The 22,163-nt window shown below is 45.3% G+C and overlaps 1 protein-coding gene across 2 annotated transcripts in view; it reads left to right on the forward strand.

Annotated features, from left to right (window-relative positions):
- ARHGAP31 (Rho GTPase activating protein 31) overlaps positions 1-21,550 on the forward strand; it is a 60,928-nt gene extending 39,378 nt beyond the window's left edge. The window contains exons 4-12 of one of the 2 annotated variants that reach the window (XM_082052427.1): positions 2,412-2,494; positions 3,129-3,236; positions 4,898-5,043; positions 6,987-7,185; positions 8,901-9,025; positions 11,396-11,527; positions 12,120-12,743; positions 13,061-13,374; positions 14,280-21,550. In XM_082052427.1, the coding sequence (XP_081908553.1) occupies positions 2,412-2,494; positions 3,129-3,236; positions 4,898-5,043; positions 6,987-7,185; positions 8,901-9,025; positions 11,396-11,527; positions 12,120-12,743; positions 13,061-13,374; positions 14,280-16,718 (4,170 nt within the window). In that variant the 3' untranslated portion in view covers positions 16,719-21,550. The remainder of the gene's footprint in view (positions 1-2,411; positions 2,495-3,128; positions 3,237-4,897; positions 5,044-6,986; positions 7,186-8,900; positions 9,026-11,395; positions 11,528-12,119; positions 12,744-13,060; positions 13,375-14,279) is intronic. The other variant, XM_082052428.1, reaches the window with a different exon arrangement.
- Positions 21,551-22,163: the final 613 nt, after the last annotated feature.

Consider the following 22,163-nt stretch of genomic DNA (forward strand, 5'->3'; position numbering starts at 1 on the left):
CCTTTATTCACCTAAGTCTACTCAGTAGGGATTTATAATGGGTAACCCAGCTGACAGGAAGCACAGTCAGATACCAGGAGGAAAGAAAGAGAAAAGACCAGTTCCCTAAGGAGCAGAAAACCCATTAGGAGCGTGTGTGTGCGTGGGGTGTCGGAACAGGGAATGGTGGCAGCTGTGCCTCAGCAGAAGAGTGTTGGTAGGAGTAAAGGATGCATGCTAATCCCAGTCTGACTCAGTCGGAGCTGTCTCTGAGATGGGATAGGCTCCACTTTGAGTCACCAGAGTGATTCAGACATTTGTGGCTAAGGAAAGTCAAATTCTTAATTACTAGGGAGCGGTTGGCCTTTTGGTCATCATTATGTCAAGTTCACAGATGTAACATCCCAGTCATGACCTCACTGGCTATCAACTTTTGACAAATGATGCCCTCTCACGCTCTCCACCTTGCCATCTTGTATTCTAATGACAGATCCTTGTTTCACAGGACAGATAAATTGACGCTGCTTAGCTTGTTCTAAACTGGGCACAGAAGGACTGAACACGCCCTCAGAGCAAATGAGCCATAGGAGGCCAAGCCTACCTTCTCTGGACTCTGTTCCACTTGTTAACTGGTGCTTATGAATTGTTCACTCCCGGAATCACCAGTGGAGTGAAAAAATCCTAAATGGCATAAATTTGTAACGAGATTAACAGACATGTAATAAAATGAGTTATTAGTTATTCCTTGATTTCTGTATTCCGTTGCTGTAATCCTAGGTTTTGCAGGGGCCCTTAGATTTCCAAGGCACAACATGTATGGGTCAGAAGTGTGGTTCAGAGGTTTGAATGGGTCATGACCTCAGAGAAGCTGGTATTCACTTGCTGTCTAAGCATTAGGTCTTTGAGACCTCTAAGTTAAGTATGGGAATGAAAATCAACACTGGAGGAGAAAATTCTGTGTACAATCTAGTTGAAATCCAATGTTTTAGATGCATCAGTTAAAGTTTATGTTTCTCTCCATCTCCATCCTTGGACAAGGTCATTCAACTGGAAACCTCATGTAATGATCACAAGAGTTCTTATACTTAGGATTTCTGGGCTGATGGTAGCAGGCTTTAATTTGGGCAAAACAAGTGCATCCACATCTCATGTACACCAAACTAGTGAGCTCACTTGTTTTTCTTTGCCCTCACGTCAGTGAGAAGTTGAAACCAGAGAGCATAGATCTCAATTCCCAGTGTTAGGGAATAAAACATGATTCATATACATCTCTGGCCTTGAAACTGGCAAAGTTTGGTTTGCTGGTGGTTGCACATGAGAAGTGGTCTGCTGGGAAAAGGACAGTGACCAGAAAAGAGACGGCAGTGTCATCAGTGTGGATGTTGTAGTGACTGCTACAAGAAGATGCTTCTCTAGTTGTGGCTGGTAATTTCAGGTTCATAATGCTTAAGCGACGGGTGGTTTGGGACGGGTTATTTCCTTCCTTTCCTTTCCTAGCAGTGCTGACGTCTGTCTGTAGGCAAAGCTTCTGCTGGCAGCGTGGGTCCCAGCTTCTTTCTTTGAACTCACTCCAAACTCCAGTGGCAGCAGGGTAGGCAGGAGGTTCCCAGACAGTCATGCATTGTTTGAACTTGCTGGTGGTTTGTCCTCTCTCAACACAAATATTGAAAAGGAATAGCTGAACAGATGAATACCAATGCAGTAAGCTCCTAGGAATGCAGACAAAACTTATCGTAGCTCTCTAAGCTCTTGGTCCATAGAGACTTGTTCAAGACCAAGATGTATAACCTTGATTCTGTCTAACCTAGTCTAACCCTGAGTATAAGGATTTATTAATCTATCCAGACAGTGGTTTTGCTAAAGCTTCTCCCATCATAAAAGATGCAAACTCACAGAAACAATCCCTATAGCTATCTTCATATGAGAGCCAAATATTGCTTATTTTGAAAAATGTGTAACATGTATATCCAAGCCATTTTCATAACACATGGTTTGAAAGACCTGATTTATTTTTAACTTTTTTTTTGAGGGATCGCTATTTTTCATTTTTCCATTATTTTCACTTCTTTCTTTCCCTCTCTATTTCACCCGTCACTGCCCAAGTTAAAAAGGGAAAAATAACAGGAAAAAAAAAAAAAAAAAAAAAAGAAACATAGCTCCTAATTGAAGGTCTCAGTCCTTAAATGCCCCTGCCCCCAAAACAGTGACCACCATGTCTCAGCGTGTAGGAAGGATGTACTGAGACAAGAAATTACAGCACTGCAAGTTTCTGCTGTGCTGGGAACACAAAGCAACTTCTCCTACCAATAGCTGTGTAAGGTAACAAGAGAGCATTCCCTCTGAGACAGGCTGTCTCCTGTGACCCTCCTTATCCTTCTTCCTTTTCCCCTGAGCCCATTGCCAGGGCAGACTGTTTCCTTGTATCTCCACAGGAAGCAGTATCTCGCTTCCCTGAGGACGAGCAGTTGGCACAAATTCAAAATGTCATCCAGGAGCTCCCACCATCACATTACAGGTGAGATCATGTCCACCAAGGTGCTGAGGAACAGTTCAGTGACCCTCACGATCAGGGAATACTGCCTGAAACAGTGCTGGAGTTCATTTCCAGGAGTCAATACCCAAAAGCTGACTCACCATTTCCTAGTCTGACAACAATTGATCTGGCATTTAAATATCACTGAACAAATTCTTGTTAGAGATTGAACAAGCTCTCCATGCCACCATTTATCATCCTTCTTCCCTGGGTATGAACCCCGTGGCACCCTTGGCCAGTGTTCTGCATGTGGGGAGGGGAAGATGATCTGCTGGAGGTGCTTGAGCAAGAGCTAAGCCCTCAACCTTTGCAGCATCCCACTCCTTCTCCCATCCATCTGCCGTCTTCCTTGCACCCATCACATTAAGCATTGTTTGGTTCATGCCCCACCCTTGACCACCCCAGAGCAGAGTTGTTCAGGTGTTCACTGCCATCCTGTATAAATGATGGTGCTGTAAATCCTCTGTCCTATGAGGCCTGTTGTGCCATTGCAGACATTGCCTTCCTTGAGGAGGGGACATCTCGGGGGCCACAGCTAGGTCTGAGCCTTACTGTCCCAGTGGGCAAGCATCAGTCAATTGACACATTTTTCTTTCTTCATGTGAAACCACTGCAGAACACTGGAATACCTGATCAAGCACTTGACTCATCTGGCCTCCTTCAGCAACATGACCAACATGCACACCAGAAACCTGGCCTTGGTGTGGGCTCCCAATCTCCTCAGGTATAGTAGAGAGTTCTCTCATCCAGAGCACCATGCAATGACAGGGAAAAGCAGAACAACGAAACAACAGTGGAGGAGAGCAAATAGCTTTCAAAAGAAGAAAAAAAAGCCTCCAGGTTGAATCATCTGAGGTTTTACTGCCAGCATCCAAGGAAACCTGTGGTTTTGTGTGTTTCTTATTAAAAAAAAAAAAAAAAAAAGCAGCTGTTATTTGCAATTTGAGCATATTTATTTAAAAATGAGGAGTTAGCTCATCACTGTGGTATGGAAATGACATTTCTGACAGTGCCAGTGCTTCTGCAGTGGGATGGTGAGAGACAGCAAGGCTTGGATGGGAGGGCAACAGGGCAATAATACTACAAACCTGTGCCCAGATCTGCTTGAGCAAAAGTGAGATGAGCTTGGTGGGTTTGGATGGCAAACAGTGAGAGATCCCAAGACCACCAGCTAGTTTGTTATGTTTACTGTGCCTGGCACTCTGCTGGGAAGAGGCCTGGATAAGATGCAAGCAGAGGTTTGGCTGATATGTTGTAGAGCTAAGCAGAACAAGTAAAAATATAATGAGAAAAAAAAATTAACTATTTTACATCTTGTTGAAATTCCCTTCCAATGTACTGAGAAGAATGAACTATGTAGTGAGAGTCTAGGACTGCAGCTGGGCAGGAGAGGAGTAATTGCAGATATGGCGGGGGGAACTGTGGGCTGGTAGAGGACCGGAGGGAGGGACATTGGCCAGAGTGGTACACGCCTGAAAAACATCCCCTAAAGAGTAATCTCACCCTTTTAAACCACAAAATAGGCAGAGCAAGTTCTGAGAGTGAACCAAATGTTTCTTCTATTGAATATCACAAAGTGGACATTTACTACTGAAATATTTTCATTCTAGCATCTGTCCTTGTCAAAAAAACCTGAAGTCTGTTTCCTTTTGCAATCTTTTGTAAGTGCAAGACCCAGGGAGGAAAAGAATGGAGCAAGCAATTCAACTGCACTCTCTTTACAGGGTTATCCTCTTGGCAATGCCCCAAGCTATTATCTAACACACCAGTCTTTAACTTTACAAAGGATCCATTGCCCAGAGATAATTTCTTCAGCAACACTTTGGCATGTCAAGATAAGGAATGTTTCTTTGCTGAGAGCAAGAGTGAGAATGTGGGAGTGTAGCCGGGTAGAGAAGATACTACTGGGGCACACGGCAAAGTGTTGAAAAAATTGGCTCAAGGAAGACCTGTGCAGGGTTCTAAGGGATTTCACTGATAGATGACTGAAGCATTGAGTAAGGATCTGGAAGCAGTATTTGAAGGCTCCTGTGTTGTCTTTCAGGCCAAACTTTGAAATTGCTAAAAGAGCAGCAAATAGGGAGAAGAATGGAGCTTGAGAGTCACAGTTTTGTGTACTGCTGAAGAACATAAAAGCTAAGTAGGGAAAATAACACAGGCAAGAAAGAAAATAACAGAGGTGGCAGAGAAAACAGGGAAAATAATTTTAGAAAGACTGAAAAGGCAGAGAGAGAATGAGGGCTTGTGAGGGAAAGAGAGCAAGAGGTACAGCAAGAGCGGGGAAAACATCCCTGTTTCAAGGCTTGCAGAAAGAAAGCTCATCTTTCCTTCCCAGGGGCTGTGTGTGGCAATACTGGGTACTAGTCTGTTTCTACCCTCATGCAGGTCAAAGGAGATTGAGGCAGTTGGCTGCAATGGGGATGCAGCTTTCCTGGAGGTGCGAGTGCAGCAGCTGGTGATCGAGTTCATCCTGAATCACGTGGATCAGATCTTCAACAACAACAGAAAAGCCAGCTCTGCAGAGAACATTGGTAACAACCTCCCCAAGTCACTCCATGTGTCACTTGTCATGTACTCCAGCTCTAACTGTATTCCCTTCAACTAATATTTCAAGGACATCAGCCCTTACCATCCTCACAGACTCCTTCAAAAACACCTTGAGCCTAATCCCTCATTATTCTTCTTCTCTTCATCCCTATCTCCAGCATTTTCTTCTTGAATATTAGCATCTTTCAGTGTGCTCCCAGAGTGCCCTATGGCTCATCTTTTGCATGATCCCACCTGGCTTAACCCTTTCCACAAAAGGAAGACCACCTGATTGCTTCTCAATCCCGGTCTAAGCTTTCTCTCTAAGACCATCAGCCACAGTCTCAATTCTTCTCTCAGGATGCCCCAGAGATAATTCCTCACACTGATGATACCTCCCCTGCAGCCACCATATCCACTCAAGTCAGAGGCCACACTCTGAAGATAAAACTTAAGCTTGTATTCTAAAAGCTCATGTCTTATGCCTCAGGATATTTTATAAAGGAGATTTATTTTCCTGGGACTTCAACAGTTTTCAGGGATGCTGGTTTTGTTATTTAGTGATGGGTTTGTTGTCAAAACACTTTTAAGTCTGGGAAATAATAGGACTTGGATCCATAGTGACCTCACATAATTTCAGAAATAATCTTCTTTCTTTTTTACACACCAGGAAGACTCGTGATACCTTCAAAAGTGAGAGAGTAACCAGCTTTCTGCTTTTCAGCCCTGCGCCAGCTCATCCTGTTCACCTTTCCTGTAACACATAGGATTCTCTGTTAGTCTGTCCCTGGAACCTGCATTTCCAGTGTGGTGCCCTGCTCAACCTGTAACACCCCTGCTCTGCTGGTGTAGATGCCATGCTTATGCCCTTATTTATTGCCTGGCAGAATCATAGAATCATTTTGGTTGGAAAAGACCTTTAAGATCGAGTCCAACTGTTAACCTAGCTCTGTCAAGTCCACCTCAAAATCATCTCCCTAGGAACCTCATCCATACATCTTTAAAACATCCCCAGGGATCGTGACTCAATCACTTCCCTGGGCATGGAGGAAGACATGGAGTGGGAACTGCTCCCCTACTGCCTTAAACATTGTACTGAAACATTGGCTAGTAAATTCCAAGGCTTCTGGTTCTACTGCAGGTCAGTGGCCCAAAACTGGTCCAACTTCTCTAAGTGATGAACACTGCTGGCTTAAAACAGTCTTATGGAGTCAAGAGAGGAACATGCTGATGATCTCAGTTGAATTCTTGCCCCTTCACCCAGCCTCTCTGCACAGGCAGTAGCTTGCACCCTGCTTCAGCAGTAGAGCTAAGTACTGAGGGGAATCCAGAGCCTGTGCTTCCTTCATGCACCTTGAGGTGGTCTGTTTAGGACAGGGTTGTTATTGGGGTGACATGTGGGAAGCTGGCTTTGCCACTGCTCATGTAAACAGAGACCTTGTGTTCCCAGGGCTATTGATCACACTGCTTTCCATAGCCCTTTCCATAGGAGAGTAAAGAAATGCTGGTTTTTATAAAAGTCCCCTTTCTGGAACAAGACAAGGAGAAAGATCTGGAAGTGAGAGAAATAATTAGGTACCAGGTTTGGATCAGGGACTGAACTGCTCCAAAATCTGGGGAGGGAGGGAAGGAGAGAGGAGAAAGGAGAACATGTGAATCCTGGTGTTTTTCGGAGACTCCTTTTTCACACCAAAGCATCTATCTACAGCAGAGGCAAGAAATCTCTGCAACACAGACTTTGGCTGGTGAGCATGGCCCCTGCTGGGAGTGCACTCAGAGGGATAAGGTTGCTGGGGAGATGGAAGACGTATCTGACAAAAAGTCTCTCTCCCTGCACGTGTCACTCCTTTACACCCTCCACAGGAGATGTTCCAGTCAACTAAAGACATGAAGCTCTTGCTCTTGTCTCTCCTCACCCCAGGCTGGAATGTATTTTCTTGCTTTTCAGAGAGTGCATCGGTTCTGAAAAGCCTGACCCTCCCCTCAGCCTCCCTGCCAATGAAACTGGTGAGCCTGGAAGAAGCGCAGGCACGGAGTCTGTCTGCCTCCCACCCTGCTCGGAAGGAGAGGAGAGAGAACAGCTTGCCTGAAATTGTCCCTGTTACTGGGTCCCTCTTCCACACAGTTGTTGACCTACCTGACAGCAAGTAAGTGCCAAGAGGAATGTAAAGTTCCTGGGTTCATAGTTCTCACTTGTCACAGTATCACACAGTATGTTTGGGATTGGAAGGGACCTCAAAAGATCATCTAGTTCAATCTCCCTGCTGGAGCAGGAACGCCTAGGTGAGGTCGCACAGGAACATGTCCTCATCCTTCCATCATGGCAGAACCTCACAGACCTCCTGCAGGAGGAATTAGTTGTCTTTACATCCTTGTGCCAGCCAAGAATTTGGCTAAGCATGGCTGAATGTGGAGCAGGTCTGGACACAGGTCTCCTGTGAGTTCCACCTGCTGGTGGCTGGTCCACCGGACACCTGGTGGCATTGACCTGCCCAGCTTCATTGTTCTTCAGGTTCCTCTGCGCTGATAACCGCACAGTAAGGCAATTTTTCACTCCTAGCATGAAGAGATATTTACATAGTGGCACCTGTGCCACTTATACCTATGCCAAAAGAAGAGATTGATTTTGGCAAGTTGCTGCAGTTGTTGGCACTGTTGCCCAGCATAAGTACTTATCTATTAGTCTATCTATCTGTTAATATACGGCCACTCTACTGCCTGGTTTGAGAGATTATAGCCTCTGCAGTAGACGGCTCATTTATCTGCTGACCCATAAGGCAGCACAGCAAATATATTTCTTTGCACTTGATATATTAAAGCAAAAAGGAGCCATCTAACAGAGTACTGCCAAGGAGATAACCATCTTAAGGCAAAAGGGTGTATTGGCCCTCTAGAGTGCCTTTTCCTTTCTCACTTGAAGAGAACAGTCCTATCCCCAAGATATGAATCCTCTTTGTAGGACTGATTTGTGCTCTTCTGAATACTGATCTGGAAGAAAAGCAGAACTATGGGGGTAGAAAACCCATTATGGAGAGTAAGACAGGGAAATAACAGGGTTTTTACTCTGGAAGAGGGGAGATTTAAGGAAGAATCAGAATGAGTATGTGAATCAACTGAAACAGAGCTTCTTGCAGTAATACACATAGGAAAAACCTGGATTCAGGAGTAGTAGCTTCTTTCTGTTTAAAGCTGAGATTTCCAAAGAGAAACAGAGAACTGGTGTCCCCCTTCCCCCGACAGTTACAAGAAATTCCCTTAAGCCTCCTCCTTTTTGGGTGGTACATTATACTTGCATATGATCATGTAACACCTATGATTAAATTGTTAGCCTGAGAAGCATTAATAGCTAGTTTGTCTTAAGGGATCCTCTTATTTTCACAAATTCATAAAAACTATAAGACATGTGGAGTTTAAAGGATAGTTTCTTGCACCAAGTGATAGTACCAGTTCTTTTGTTTCTCTGAAATTTATCTGTCATTAAAACCTGTTAAAAAGGCAATTTTTCTTTACTGTATTGCAAGATAGTTCTAGCCTCAGAAACCTCTCCTTTCTGGAGACAAGTGTGATTGATAGCTCAGGCAATCACAGTTGCTGTATCATGATGCCAAACCCAGCTGGCTAAAGAGTCAGCTTAGGTGTCTTTCCATCTATGACATGGTTAAGTCAGCAATATAGATATATCACTTACAGAAAAGCAAGAGTTGGTTGTGCAACTATGCCTTGCATGCCTTAGAATTAATTAAAACAGGAGAAAGAAAAGAGGGACAGTGTTGAGAAGAGAAAGCTCAGAGGCTTTTGTGGGATATTAAAAAGGCAAAAGTCTTTAGGGTTTAGTAACGTCCTGAGCCTTTTTTCCTTCCAGGAGAAAATTATCTACCAAGTCCAAGAAATGGAAGTCGATATTTAACTTGGGCCGTTCTGGCTCAGAATCGAAGTCTAAACTGAGTCGAAATGGGAGTGTCTTCGTAAGGGCACAGAAGCTTTCTGGTAAGAACACTTTTCAGTTAGGTATTTCTCTCTGCAGCTTTCTCCTGTGATATTGATAGCATGGGGCAACCTGTATCCACATGACACTAGTACCATCAGACTTGAGATAGTCTAATGGGGTCACGTCTGTTGCCTGGTTTCATGGACATCTTATTTTCACGTGATGGCGAGAAGCACCTGTTTGGGAGGATATACCAGAGATCTACAGTAAATATTCCATTTTGGTATGTCATAAACATATCAAACATCCCGCTGCTCAGCTGTCAAGCTTGGGGACTAGGAAATGCTGTGTAGTTTTGGATTAGTCTAGTCTTCCAGCCCAGCCGTCCCCTGGCTCCTAATGTCCATTCACCCATGACATTGGGTGAACGGCTGTCCTCCCACTAAAGGGTGTTAAAGAACCAGCTGTGTTCAATGTCTTTGTGAAAAACAAGACACCAGGAGTTCCTACAGCTCCTGGCGCTCAGCACTCTAAGGGAAGCTATTACTTCTGCAGAATTTACAAGAGAGAAGTTGTCTTTTCTTCTGGCTGTAATCCCAAGGTCTAGCCCCTCTTGAGCTGCAATTTCCTAAAGACTCTGCTTCCTGGAAAATCACATGGAAGTGCCAATTTCCAGTGTTCAGAAATGATGACTCAAATTCAAAATATCATGAAGTTGACTTTAAAGTAACTACAATTTTCAAAAGAAAGCATATACTTTTTTTTTTTTCTCTACCTGAGTTCATAAAGAAGTGTTTTGGGTTCATATGTCCTAGATTTTTTTTAGCATTTCCAATACAATAAATTTACTTTTTAAAAAGATGATGAAGGTGAACATTTCTTTTAGATAACGTCATGACTCCAAGATCTGGTGTTTGGAGGACCACTACTAAATATTGCAAGACTTAAAATAAAACAGTTAATGTTGGCAACATTACCTACCACCACATATAAGAGAGGCTGTATTTGGATCAGAAGTGAGTGTGAAGCCAAATGCTGGATCCAGCTCATTTTGGACCTCTGCCTTCCCCCATGTTTTGCATGTACAGATGGTCTCACATAGGGTGCCCATGGCAAACCTCAGAATAGCTCTCCATCCTATTTTGATCATGGGATCACCTTCTCACTTTGACAAGGAATACTATGTCCCAAGATAGAGTTTGCCCAAGGATGCCCAGGAATGGCTGGAGCCTGGTGATAGGAGCATTGAGTGATAGGAGGCTGTACATTTTCACCAGCAGGGCATACAAATGCACAGATGTGTGCAGAGGTTTAGGCACTAAAGTACTGCTTTTGAGAAGCTGCCATGTTATATTTTTGTGTGCTCTCTGCTTACAGCCTAATGTGAGGAAACAGATGAACTTGCTGGTGAAACTCAGCACATGCTTTAACACAGTTTGTGTCCATGCACACAAGTCTGCAAGTCACATAAAAGGCGAGCTCCACAGCTTGAATTCTGTTCCTCTGCGAAAGAGGAGGCAGTGCTCAAGACATCATGCCATATGAATGTAAAAGGTAGCCAAGACTCCATATAAATGCAAAAAAGTAGCTGGAGTTTCTCCTATGCTCATGTGAAAGTCGGTCCCAGAAACCTTAATTATGAAAACAAATGAAGTTCAACAACCCTGCTCACTTCCCGCCTTACCTACTTTGCGCAATGTTGTAAACAGCAGACTTTGCTCCTAGACATTTTCCAGAGCTGCACTGGCCCTTTTTGGGCTGCCAGAGACTAACATGTCTTCCTTGCCAGCTACATTCCCCCCATCTCCCCTTTTCAGAGATGTAACAGCTACATACTTCCAAAACCTCTCAGGAAGAGACCTGTGGAGTGTCTGGTGACAAATGGCAGCTTGTTTCTGGACAAGCACATCCAGAGGGGATGACCAGGAAAATAGGTTGCTACTGCCCTCACAAATTTCCCGGCATGCTTGCTGGAGTCAGGGGGTGCTCATGCCAGTAAGAGAGCCTGGGAGTGCAATGTGAAAATAACCTAACATTTGCTGTCAGGAATGAGAGGTGAGAAGGCATTTATGTCAGTTTAGTTAAAAAGTCCCCACAACCAATAGAGTGACTTGATTGGGGAGGGCAGTGGCACATAACAGCTTTGGGGATGGTTAACTGCTTCACAGTAGAGATGATGTTGACTGGCTGGGTTAAGTATAGCTCTCCACATGTCTGGCAGGTGCAAAGCTGTTGTTAGCACTAGCAGATGCCCAGCTGTGTGGACATGTGTTGTGGGTAATAAGTCCTGTGGTGTGGTTACAGAGGGGGAATGCTTGAAAATAGAAAATAACTCTGATGTCTGCCTGGTGCACCCATCTATATGTAGCATTTGGTGTTTATGGCTGAAACCTGCAAAGCCACAGGGTCTGAAACCTCCTTTTCCGCAGAAAAAGCAACTATTCGGCCTGCGAAGAGCATGGACTCACTGTGTTCCCTGCCAGTGGAAGGTGAGACATCAGTAGCCTATACTGTAAGAGTGAAGGACTGCACTGCTGGATCCTCAGCTTTCCCCTGCGTTTGTATGGATGCAGTGATCTGTTTCTTTGCCTATCTCAGTGTTGTGTTTCTTTGTATGCTTATGCCATGGCTGCTGACATATGCCTCTACTTTTGTGCACATGTTCTTTTAACCCTTTTCTGTGTCTTTTATGTTGGTGTACGTACCTGAGAATTGCCACTGTGCCTAGCTGCACCTTTATTAGCAGCGGGATTGCTTTGATTTAATTTTCAGTTATTCTGGGCACAAAGTTCCCATTCATAAGTGAAAAGTGTTTGCAATAAGCTGACAAAGCCCAGAGCTGTGATCTTTGTGGGCAATGCACTCTAGCCCCAGACTTGGCTGCATCTGATTGAGAAGGGCCTCTAATAAAAGTCTTAGGTAATTTCCACTGGAAGGAATCCTATCCAGCCCTACCTGCCCAGCTTGATAGAGGCCCCAGGGCTGGAGCCTGGAAGGTCTTCAGTGCCTGCTGTCCCCATCTCCCTGGGGAAATGTGGGTGTTCACCAGGGCAGGACTCATCCCTGGAGGGATTGATACAGGCTCTTCACAGAGGAAGGTTGTTTGCTACTTCTTTGCTTCTCGCTAACTTGTTCCTGTCTTCTCATCTCTAGGGGAGGATGAGAAGAGCAGATTCAAACGGGCAGTGACTACTGGAGGTTTTTTTGTTCCTGTGATGAAGATACGGACGGGAGGCACGGGCAGCTCATACGACCTCAGCAAGGAGAACGAGTGGGAGCGGGAAGGATCTGCCATGGGGGCCAAAGGAAGCTCAGAGCTGGGTGGAGAGAAAGGTCCTCCCAGGACACCACAGGCAAAGTCACCCCCCGAGCAGCTGAAGGTCTTCCGGGCAGGAGAGGATGCTGAAAATGAGCAGACTTCCTCCAAAGGCGGCCGCATGTTCTACACCTCCGAAACAGCCAAGTCAGGCTTCCCAAGCAGCCTCTTCCCCTTGGAGGCCTCCCCTCGTCACCAGAGGAAAGCCCTGAACATCTCAGAGCCTTTCGCTGTCTCTGTCCCCCTGCGGGTATCCGCGGTCATCAGCACCAACAGCACTCCCTGCCGTGTGCCCGCCAAGGAGAAGCTTTCCCTCTCCAGCCTTGAGGAGCTCTCTTCCCTGGTGTCCGAGAGCACAAGCCCCTCTGCCCTGGAAGCCGGGACCCACACAAGGACAGAGCAGGCACCAGAGAGGAAGGAGAAACAGCCAGGGCCCACTCCACTAGCGGCAGCATCCAGAGGTAAAAGTGTGTTAAGGAGTGGGACATGGAGCCTCTGTTGGGCTAATGGAGGTGCCCTGCAGCTCGTTGGCATGGAGATTGCTCCAGGCTGTTCATGTGGCAGGAAAGAGACCAAGCTGTAGGAGGGTGGGTGTTGACAGTAGCAGGTCAGGTTGGCGCTCATTTCAGTAATGAGGCTGGGGAGGTGGGTGGCCTCCTGAGAACATCCTGTTGCGCCCGGAGGGAGCTCTTTAGCTTTGTTAGTTGACTTCGGATTGAAACAGCACCATATTTTCAGTCATAAGTAGTTACATTGTTCATTTGTGTTTCTGATCCAGGCTCTCACCCTGAGGAGCTGATGGCAGCCAGGAAACCTGAGTCCTTAGAAACTCCACAGCCAGCAGTGGAAAATCAGGAGACGTTATGTGCGCAAAGTAGCTGCACAAGCAGCACCAGCAGACCCCAGCAGTCCTCAGAGCAGAGTCCCACCTTGGAACAAACACCAGCCTCAGAGGTTCATACAGGACCAATCCTTACAGACAAGGCAGAGAAAGTACAGCTCAAGATGAATGATATCTCCTCAGAAAGCAGCTGTGGCCAACAGGAGATCAAGACAGCCAGGACAGAAGAAGGATCACGCTTAAGAGATGTGGTAAGAAAGAAGGCATGAGAAAAGAGATGGGGGACAATGTAATGGTGGTGACTGGTTGTTTAAAATTTCATTGTGTGTCCATAGTCACAAAAACTCAGTCTATGACCTAGGCTAAGTGGGGTCAAGAATTGACCATAGGCTGATTTCATTTCTGTCCACATCAACATATGGTGATTTACCTTTACATGACTACCTACTGTCCCCTTTTGGTCTTCTTTTCCTGCAACTATACGATTGCAGTCAGTGCAATCTGTCTGCTCTGAGACTCCCCAGATGTGAGACTGTCCGGATGTCTGAGCATTTTGACCCATGGCCTCTGAATTCTCCTTCTATTTTTGCTGTCCCATTTGTCCTGGGCAGCCTGAGCAGTCCTTTTTTTTCTTCCATTCTCTACACAGTTGCTTTTTTCTATTATTTTTTAATTTTTTTTAATTATTAGTTTTTTATCCTCTGTATCTCTAGCAGAGCTTTTTCACAAAGTTTCTTACAGCGATACTCATCTCTGGACAGCTATTTAAAGATCTGTTGGCATAGCTCATTGAATAGATTATTCATTCCAGTTTGTGTGCAATTAGGGAATGCAGATCCTCTGGCGAGGCCAAGTGAGTCTGAATGGGAAGAGCTGAGAAACAGGCTGAGACATTCCAGCTACTCATTCACTTCACTCTTTCAGTACATCTGTCCAGGACTCATTTTGGCTGCACCTTGGATCTTCTCTTCCATAAACTCACTTGTTTATAGAATTATTTCCTTCCTTGAACTTGTAGCAGTGTCTGTGTTTCTGTACTCATGAGCACGCTCATCCAGGAGCCTGTCTATTCTAAGAGGGCTGTTTGAGGAAAATGGGGGGGTATTTACTGTTAAGTTGTGAGTTGCTGGATCATGGCATTTCTTATGTTTTTCAGACTCAAGAGGACCCTACAAATACCCTTCTAGAACCACTGTGGCCAGAGATACAGCAGGAACTGAAAATTATCGAACCTGAAGAGGAGCTCTTGCTCCCCAAGAGGGGCCTAATTTCTGAATCCTCTTCTTCAGTACAAACAGATACTTCTTCCTCTGATAGAGGGCAGAGCCCAACACTGTCTGAGCAGAAATCCGCAAGCAGAACACCACAAATGACAACTCAGGTGCCTTTATTTTGTGCCACTGGCACGGAACGACAAGACAGCCTCCACAATTGCCAGTCTGATGTGGATGCACAGCAGAGCTGTGCTTCAGTCCTACCCAAACTGGGTACTCTTCCGACTGGCACAGCCACTTCGAAGAACCACCACCCTGTGGTCGACAGCAGGAGTGAATGTCTCACTCCTCCCCTGAACTGGAAGCTTCATAGTCAATCAGAATTTAGTGAGGTTGCCCCAAGTGATGGATTTTCCAAAGGAGCATGTCCAGAGTTAGGGAGAGAAAAAGACAGCACTTTCCAGCTGCAGAAGGAAAAGGATGGTCTTACTAGAGTCCAGACTCAGAGAGGGAAGCCTGAGATAATGACTGCTGATGAAAGGGACACATTCTCCTCCAAGGTGCCAAGTGGAGCTGGAATCCAGGAGCTGAAGGAGGGCAATGCTGTTAGCAGAACCCATGATGCTGGTGACCAGGAAGATGAGGATACCTGGACAGATAATGTGCAGAGCTTAGAACTTGTGGAGCCATGGGAGGATCACCAGTGGGTTACAAGCCCACTCCACTCCCCTACTTTTAAGGACGTACAGGAGAAGATGATAGAGGAGTTTCAGCCACAGAGACAGAGAGCAGAGACAGGCCTTTCTCTTAGACCAAGATTCAGTCGCAGCCTCTCCCTGGACAGTAAAGACACAGTAATGAGTTTGTGGACTATCCCATTCTCTTTCTTAGATGCCAGTGACCACCAGCAACCATGCAGTGACATTCTGCCAGTGACTTGTGAGCTGCCCAAAACACAACCCATTTCTCCCTCTAGTCTGGGCAATGCTAAGCAAGATGATAATGGCATAAATCCTCCAGAAGAACCTTCAAAACTTGAGGACCTGAGATACCCCCTCAGCAGGGACCAAGCACGAGCTGAAAAAGGACCCTCTAGAATCCCTTTTCTAGAGGAAAAGAAAGTGGATGTGAGCAAAGAAAACCCTTGGAACTCAAAGCCTGAGCTGTCTTTACCATACCAAAATAGCCCAGGCAGCTCTTCAAAGGTGAAGAAAACAAAGGAGGAGTTATCCATGTCTCAGGACACTGCCTTGGGAGGAGAGACCATTACCAAAGCATCACGCTCTGCCACTGAGGCACAACTGAGTAGTAAAAGTGAAGAAACACCTCGTAAAGTGAAGACCAGGCCTTCGTCCCTCAACTTGGATTCACTCCTTCCAGCCCCAGATTTCTTCACATTCGAGAGCCTGTCCATACCCTCTGCTCCCGGGAACCTCCTGTGTGGGCAGAAGGAAGTAAAAAGCAGCGATTCTGTCCCATCCCTACCAACTGCTTGCCCTGCTGCCAGTAAAGGCATCCCATGGGCATCTCATTTCAATGCCCATGTGGATCTAGACTTGGATTACCTGGCAGTGGCCCATGCCACCACTGGCCGCCGTAACTCTGCCCCTGTCAGTGTGTCGGCAGTCAGGACCTCCTTCATGATTAAGATGTGCCAGGCAAGAGCAGTGCCTGTGATACCCCCCAAGATTCAGTACACCCAGATCCCCCAGCCCCTGCAGGCTCAGAATGTGGCTCCACCAGCTGAGAAGAAGGAAGCAGAAACTAAGCAGACCACCAGGCAGACTCAAAGAGGGGCATGGAGTCACTTGGAGGCCCCCAAGAGCCCGCTGACAGAGAAAAAAGCCAAAGCAGAGAAAGAAAACAGTGACCCAGCTCAGAAGGACTCAGCCTGTCCTTGGCACAGCAGCCTTGGCTCTCCACTGGAGCAACCTCAGTCCAGTCATTATCCTGCTCTGGATGCCTCTGTTCTGCGCCGAAAGCGCACTTCTGAGGGGGAGACAGCTGGAGATAACCCACAGTCCTCAAAGATGGAGAGGCCATCGGGGTTCTCCAAGCCTTCCTATAGATCTAGGCCCGGGAGGCCCCAGAGTCTGATTCTCTTCAGTCCCCCTTTCCCCATTATGGACCACCCCTCCTCTTCAGCAGACTCCAGGGTGTTGTTATCACCCATTAGGAGCCCCACTCAGACCACCTCTTTGAGCCCCATTTGTGGTGATCTGTCTGAGATTTCGCGGACAACGCCCGAGGGGGTGACGCTGCGGAACAAAATGACCATCCCCAAGAATGGCCAGAGGCTGGAGACCTCTACCAGCTGCTTTTACCAGCCCCAGAGGCGCTCTGTGATTCTGGATGGACGAAGTGGGAGGCAGATTGACTAGCAACTGCTTCTCATATTCCTTTTCCGTGGTGGATGGGATGGGAGTGTCAAAGACCAACTCTGTTGCCATTTTGCTGTTGTTATAACTATTTTGTGCAAGATAGACCTGAATCCTTCATGGTTTCTTGCAAAGCATTTTGCTATGGAGGGTCATAGTCTTTTTGTTTTGCTTTTCCTTCCCTTTCTCACCCCTGCCTAGTCCCTCACTGTCTGCTTTTTTTTATAAGCCAGTCCCAGGTAACTTACATTTCCTCATACATATTGTCTAACAAACCCTGTGAAAGCCTCATCTTCCCTATGAAAAAAAAGTAAAAATAATTCTCAGTATAATTAGAAAACAGGGCTGAGAGGAAACACCGTTCCAAAGTGTTGCAGCCCAGGGTGCAGGGGCACATCTGCTAAGGAGGTAAGTCCAGATGTTTGGGACCTCCTTCCATTGTTTCCCAGCCACCAGTGAAGGACTGTGGTTGTCTGATTTAGACGGTGTAAATAAACAGTGCAGAAGGCTGGTGGTAACTCAAGAGAAAGGTAAAGCTGGCATGAGCAAATCACACAGGGTGTGAGACACCCAAGGATGTTCCAGTGACAAACATACAACCTGAAGGCGCTGCCTCCAGCTCTGTCCTTGCATTGAAGATGTGCTCTTTCCAGTGTGTGCAAGGGCTCGACTGAAAGCAGCTGGACAGGAAACGCCCAGTTGTTCTTTCAATCTTCCAAGTCCTGCTCATGAGTTTTTTTGCTCTCAGCCACACCTTCCTTGAGCAGACAAGATCTGTGTGGCTGGGGGATGAGTGTGCAGCTGGGTGTCCAGCGGTAGAGACTTCTCAGGCTGGTACCAATGAAAGCAAATATACGGTCATAACAAAGGCCGGTATCAACCATTTTCATCATTGCTTAAAGCCAGATGACACCTCTGCAACTATCTCCAGCTGTCTCCCACACTGCCAACAGCAGAGAAAAGCAAGAGGAATTTCTGATCTGCATGTCCTTGGGCTATTGCCCCCTTGCACCCTGACTGACCTATCTTTGACCCTTGGTCTTTCATTGCCACTGTGTGGCATGTCCCCAGGTGCTTCTTCTTCCTTTATACTTGCTCTCCTTGTGATTTTACACTATTTCTTTGAGAGCATGGCTGTTTGTCACCTCCCCGGCCCTCAGTGCTTTCAGATTGACTGAGAGTATGGTAAAAAGGATGATTTGTGGGACTGCAGAACAGATCATGAACGGTATCCTGAGAGGGGGATTTGAAGTGAATTAAACTCTCTCCTGAAGGGCTGTTGTTATTACAGGCAAATACGCGTTCATATAAGCAACAGCTGTCACAGGAATAGAATTAAAGCTTCCTTTATAAAGCCTCTAACTCCGTGTTCAACAGAGGCTCATCTATTGCCCATCTCAACGTGGGCAATCGCAAATTCAGGTACAGCCCATGCTGTCTCTGCAGTTTGTGTCACTAGTGACTATGGAGGAGACTGGAACACAGGTGTTGCTGCCAGAACTTTGTCCCTGTAATAGTGTTCATGGAGATGTCTGAGTCTGTAGACCCTCAAATGAACATTTTGGGCAGTAACTGTGTATCTGGTAGGAAGTGCTATAGCCGCCACAATGAGGGCCAACCAGAATTTCCCAATGGATGTATGTTTAGGGCTTTTTTTTTCTGAAGTACTGGCATTTTCAAATTGTTAGCAAACTCAACCCACGAGCTTCTGATCTGTACTGATTGTGTCACTTAATTAGTGTCATATTAAACCAGACGAGAGCCTGGAGTTCTTGTTTGGGTCCATGTTCTCTCACAGATGCCAGCCTATGCTTTACTTGGGCAAGCTGTGGACGACAGGTCCAGAATACTCAGCTTTGTGAAAATTGTATTATCCTCCTCCCAGACCATGAGATGCCTGTGCAGCCTCCCATTAAAACAAGGGAGTTGCCAGTCCTCCATTCTCCTCATGATTAGTGCAGCTCTGTGCTGCATTTACATGGCACCCAAATGCTTTTTTTACTGCCTCGTGGGAAAGCTTTTAACCACCATGGCTTGGTTAATGTTGAATGACTTGGGAAGGTGCGATATGAGGTATTATGGTAAGGCTTTAGAGAAAGTAAAAGTTGTGGAAATGATGCCCAGGCCTTTTTGGTGTCAACAAAATAGTTTATTTTGGACAGGGATTTATATTCTCTCAGTTCCTAGAAGTTATGACTGCCAAAGCATCTGGAATGGAGCCAGTGAAGCTCACAAAATAATGTATCAGAAGAAAAAGAAAATGTGATGAAACCTGGGCACCTTGAAACTATTTTTTTTTCCCCTCCTTATTCTCATATAAGCTGATCTATGAACAAGAAATGAGGTCTGGCAATTTGTATATAATACACTGTCTCAGCTTTTAACAGCTTTCCTGTAAGTAATAGCGCTTTTGGCCTAAGTGGTGAAACTCCTGCAAGAGAAAATTATTAGAAGTCTTTACTTAATATTAAAGAACAGCCTCCACTAAAATCTGTATCCAGACTGTACGTTTCAAGGGTGTTTCAGAATTTGAACTCAGATCCAGCTCCTGAATCTTAATTAAGCAGAGATTCTGTAATGACGTCTCTCTTTTGTAGCTCAATCCCATCTCTATCTGCAATTCAATCTCCAGCCTTCAGTTGAGGCATCAAACTTCTGAGAGCCTCGTGAAGTGGGCTTAATGCAGTCACATCACTGTAGCTCTATAGTCACAAGTGGGCTTGGATGAAGAGCGCTGAGATAAAGCCTCAGATTCTGCAGAGTTAAGAGAACTTGTTTATTTTCACGGTGCACCACTGCACAGGTGTCACCATTCCCAACTCTAGACTCAGACTTCTGCAGAGTCTGTAGTGCTTGATGACGGATCCATGTTGATACTGACAGTTGCAGTCTCCTCAAGGACCAGAGCATGATAGTTGGTCAGAGCCAGAAGACAGAAGCCATCTCCCATCAAGTGGTGCTGGCTAAGTGTTTGGAACTTCATGAGATGCAACTTTACTAAGCCATTCCTGAGGTCAGCTTCAGCGTCAGACCTGATGTCATCTTTGCTTCAGAGCCATTAGGTTGTCCTCTGTCACCCTGCAGTAGCAGATTTTTTTCTGTGAAGCGTCATAGAGAGGGGTAGATAAGATTAATGGGAGATAGGTCTGGCCCAGAATTTGAAGTTTTGTGTACAGGAGAGATAAATCAGTTGTTCTTGACATTATGGAAAGGACCTTTCTAAATAGACTGTCACATCATTTGCAGCTGTGCAAGGATCATCTCAGGGACCCTGCAATATGTTTTGGTTCTCCTGAGACTATGAAGAGTGTAAAGGCCATTGCCAAGTTTGCAAATTGCCCCAGTCTCAATCATGATGTGGTATCACCAGCATGTGTTCCTTGTGGACTTTTACAAATGGGAAACAAGTGACTAAATTTCACTTATTCTTCCCATGTAGTCAGGATGTTTGTGCAGCTTCTGTTAAGTGTAGCTGAGAGTGAAATTGTTGGGCTGGCGAAGATGGGAATCCTCTGACAGAAAGGAGGGACATGGATAATGTTAGCTCATGTGGGAGCTGCCTTACTGATGGGAAAGTGAACAGAAATTAAGATTGTATTTTACCTAATAAACCACATTCATCTGGGCTGTCCACCCCATGCTATCACTTCAGAAAGACTGAAGCACTTCTTTTTTTAACCTTTGGAACTTCAGAGGAACTTAGGTCTGTATTAGAGAGGATCAATTAAGCTCTGAGACATTTTCCCTCATCCAGAGTTCAAATGGTGCAATCAAAGTCTTTTTTCTTTCTTTAAGAATTCTGAAATGCCTGTAGTGGTGAATATTGTGTTAAATTTATATATATATATATAAAAGAACTTTCTATATAAATATATTAAAAAGGAAATGTAATTAAAATGAAGGAATTGCCTAAATAGAATCCTGCACGTCTGTGAAACTTGGGCTGATGCATGGAACTGTTTTCTGCTGCAATGTTTGTAGCACCAAGGGTGTGAGATCAAGTGGCTTTTTGCCCACAGAGGAGAAGCTACTGAATTCTGGCTAATCTGTGGTGGCCAGAAGCCCTGAATCTGCCTTCCTAAGGCTGATCATGTCCTGGGAGAGGACATGTCCTCTGGGAGACCACAGTGCAAGGACTGATTTAGCTTTCCACCACTAGCTTCTCCCCTTTGAAATCTTTGAAAATGCAAACAATTTACTGGAGCATATATTACCTTTCAGGCATGTCCACATTTTTCAGTTGTCCCTTTTACTGTTCTCCATCTCTAGAAGAAGAAAAAATAAATCTCTAGGGGTGGGGGAGAAGCTGTAGCTGATTCCAATTTGTTTCATCTTTTGCTTGCTCCTGATCAATGTAAAGGCTTGGGGATAACTAATTCTGCTCCAAGCAAGGAATGGAAAGCTTGCCACTGAGTTCAACTGGAGATGGAGCAGGACATTAACAGCCCAGGAAAGGAAGGATGACAGGAGACAAGTGCTTCCTGAGGGCTCCATGCAGCAGCCCAGACCTTAGATCTTGTTCTTGTAGGCACTGGTCCCCTTTGAAATACTTTTTGCTACCAGGTCAAGGGAAGGGCTGGAAGTCAGAGACTGTGAAAAGAACTGTCCCCATCATACTGGCCTTGGTTTGTGATTACTTCTGCTAGCTCTGATGGATTGTATTTTTGTTAAGCTTCGTTCTCTGTGTGGACTTGCCTGCTTTTGTGCCTTATTGCTTAAAAGAAAAAAGAAAACAAAAACAAAACAAACAAAACAAAACAAAAACCAGCCACAAAAAAAAAAAAAGTTTTGCCAGATCTCAGCCATGAGATTAAACTGGAGTTTTTATAAAAACAGACCTGTGCCCTAGTGATGTTTTAAAGCATTTTATTTTTCCTGGATTTGGTTTATGAATATGTTGAAAATGCATTTGTGTTCATCTGACATGGAGTTCGAGCCTTTCTGTTACTGTGTAGGTGGATGGGGCACCACACAGTGTTTGTCTGGGTTTTGACTATGGGGATGAAGTTCAGGGCCTGATCACACACTTTTCTGATGGCAGGTTATGAGGGCTGCAGCTGCTCTGCAGCTCTGAAAATGAAGTGGGGCTTGGAGACTTCTGTAGAATTACCATTATCTGAAACACTTTAAAATTTCCAAGGGATATTGTAATTTCTTACAATTTTTAATTCTTCCAGGCTGAAGTTTCAGTGATGCACAACCACATCCTCCCATTTAGCATGTCTCCTGCAGAACTCTGCCTTGCCTGTGATGATGTAGAACAATGCAGAGCAGAGTACAGAAATACTTTGGGATCCCAATGCTTGTAGAGGGGAAGCCCAGCTGGAACAAGAGAATTTATTATAACGCCTTTGGTGCTATGTGCATGCACTTCTGTTGATTTGTAAAGGACAAGTAAGAACTTAAAAAATTATTAAGTTTCCTGGTTCTCTAGATTCTTGCAGTGCC

Source organism: Streptopelia decaocto (assembly GCF_964273445.1).
Source record: "Streptopelia decaocto genome assembly, chromosome: 1".
NCBI lineage: Eukaryota > Metazoa > Chordata > Aves > Columbiformes > Columbidae > Streptopelia > Streptopelia decaocto.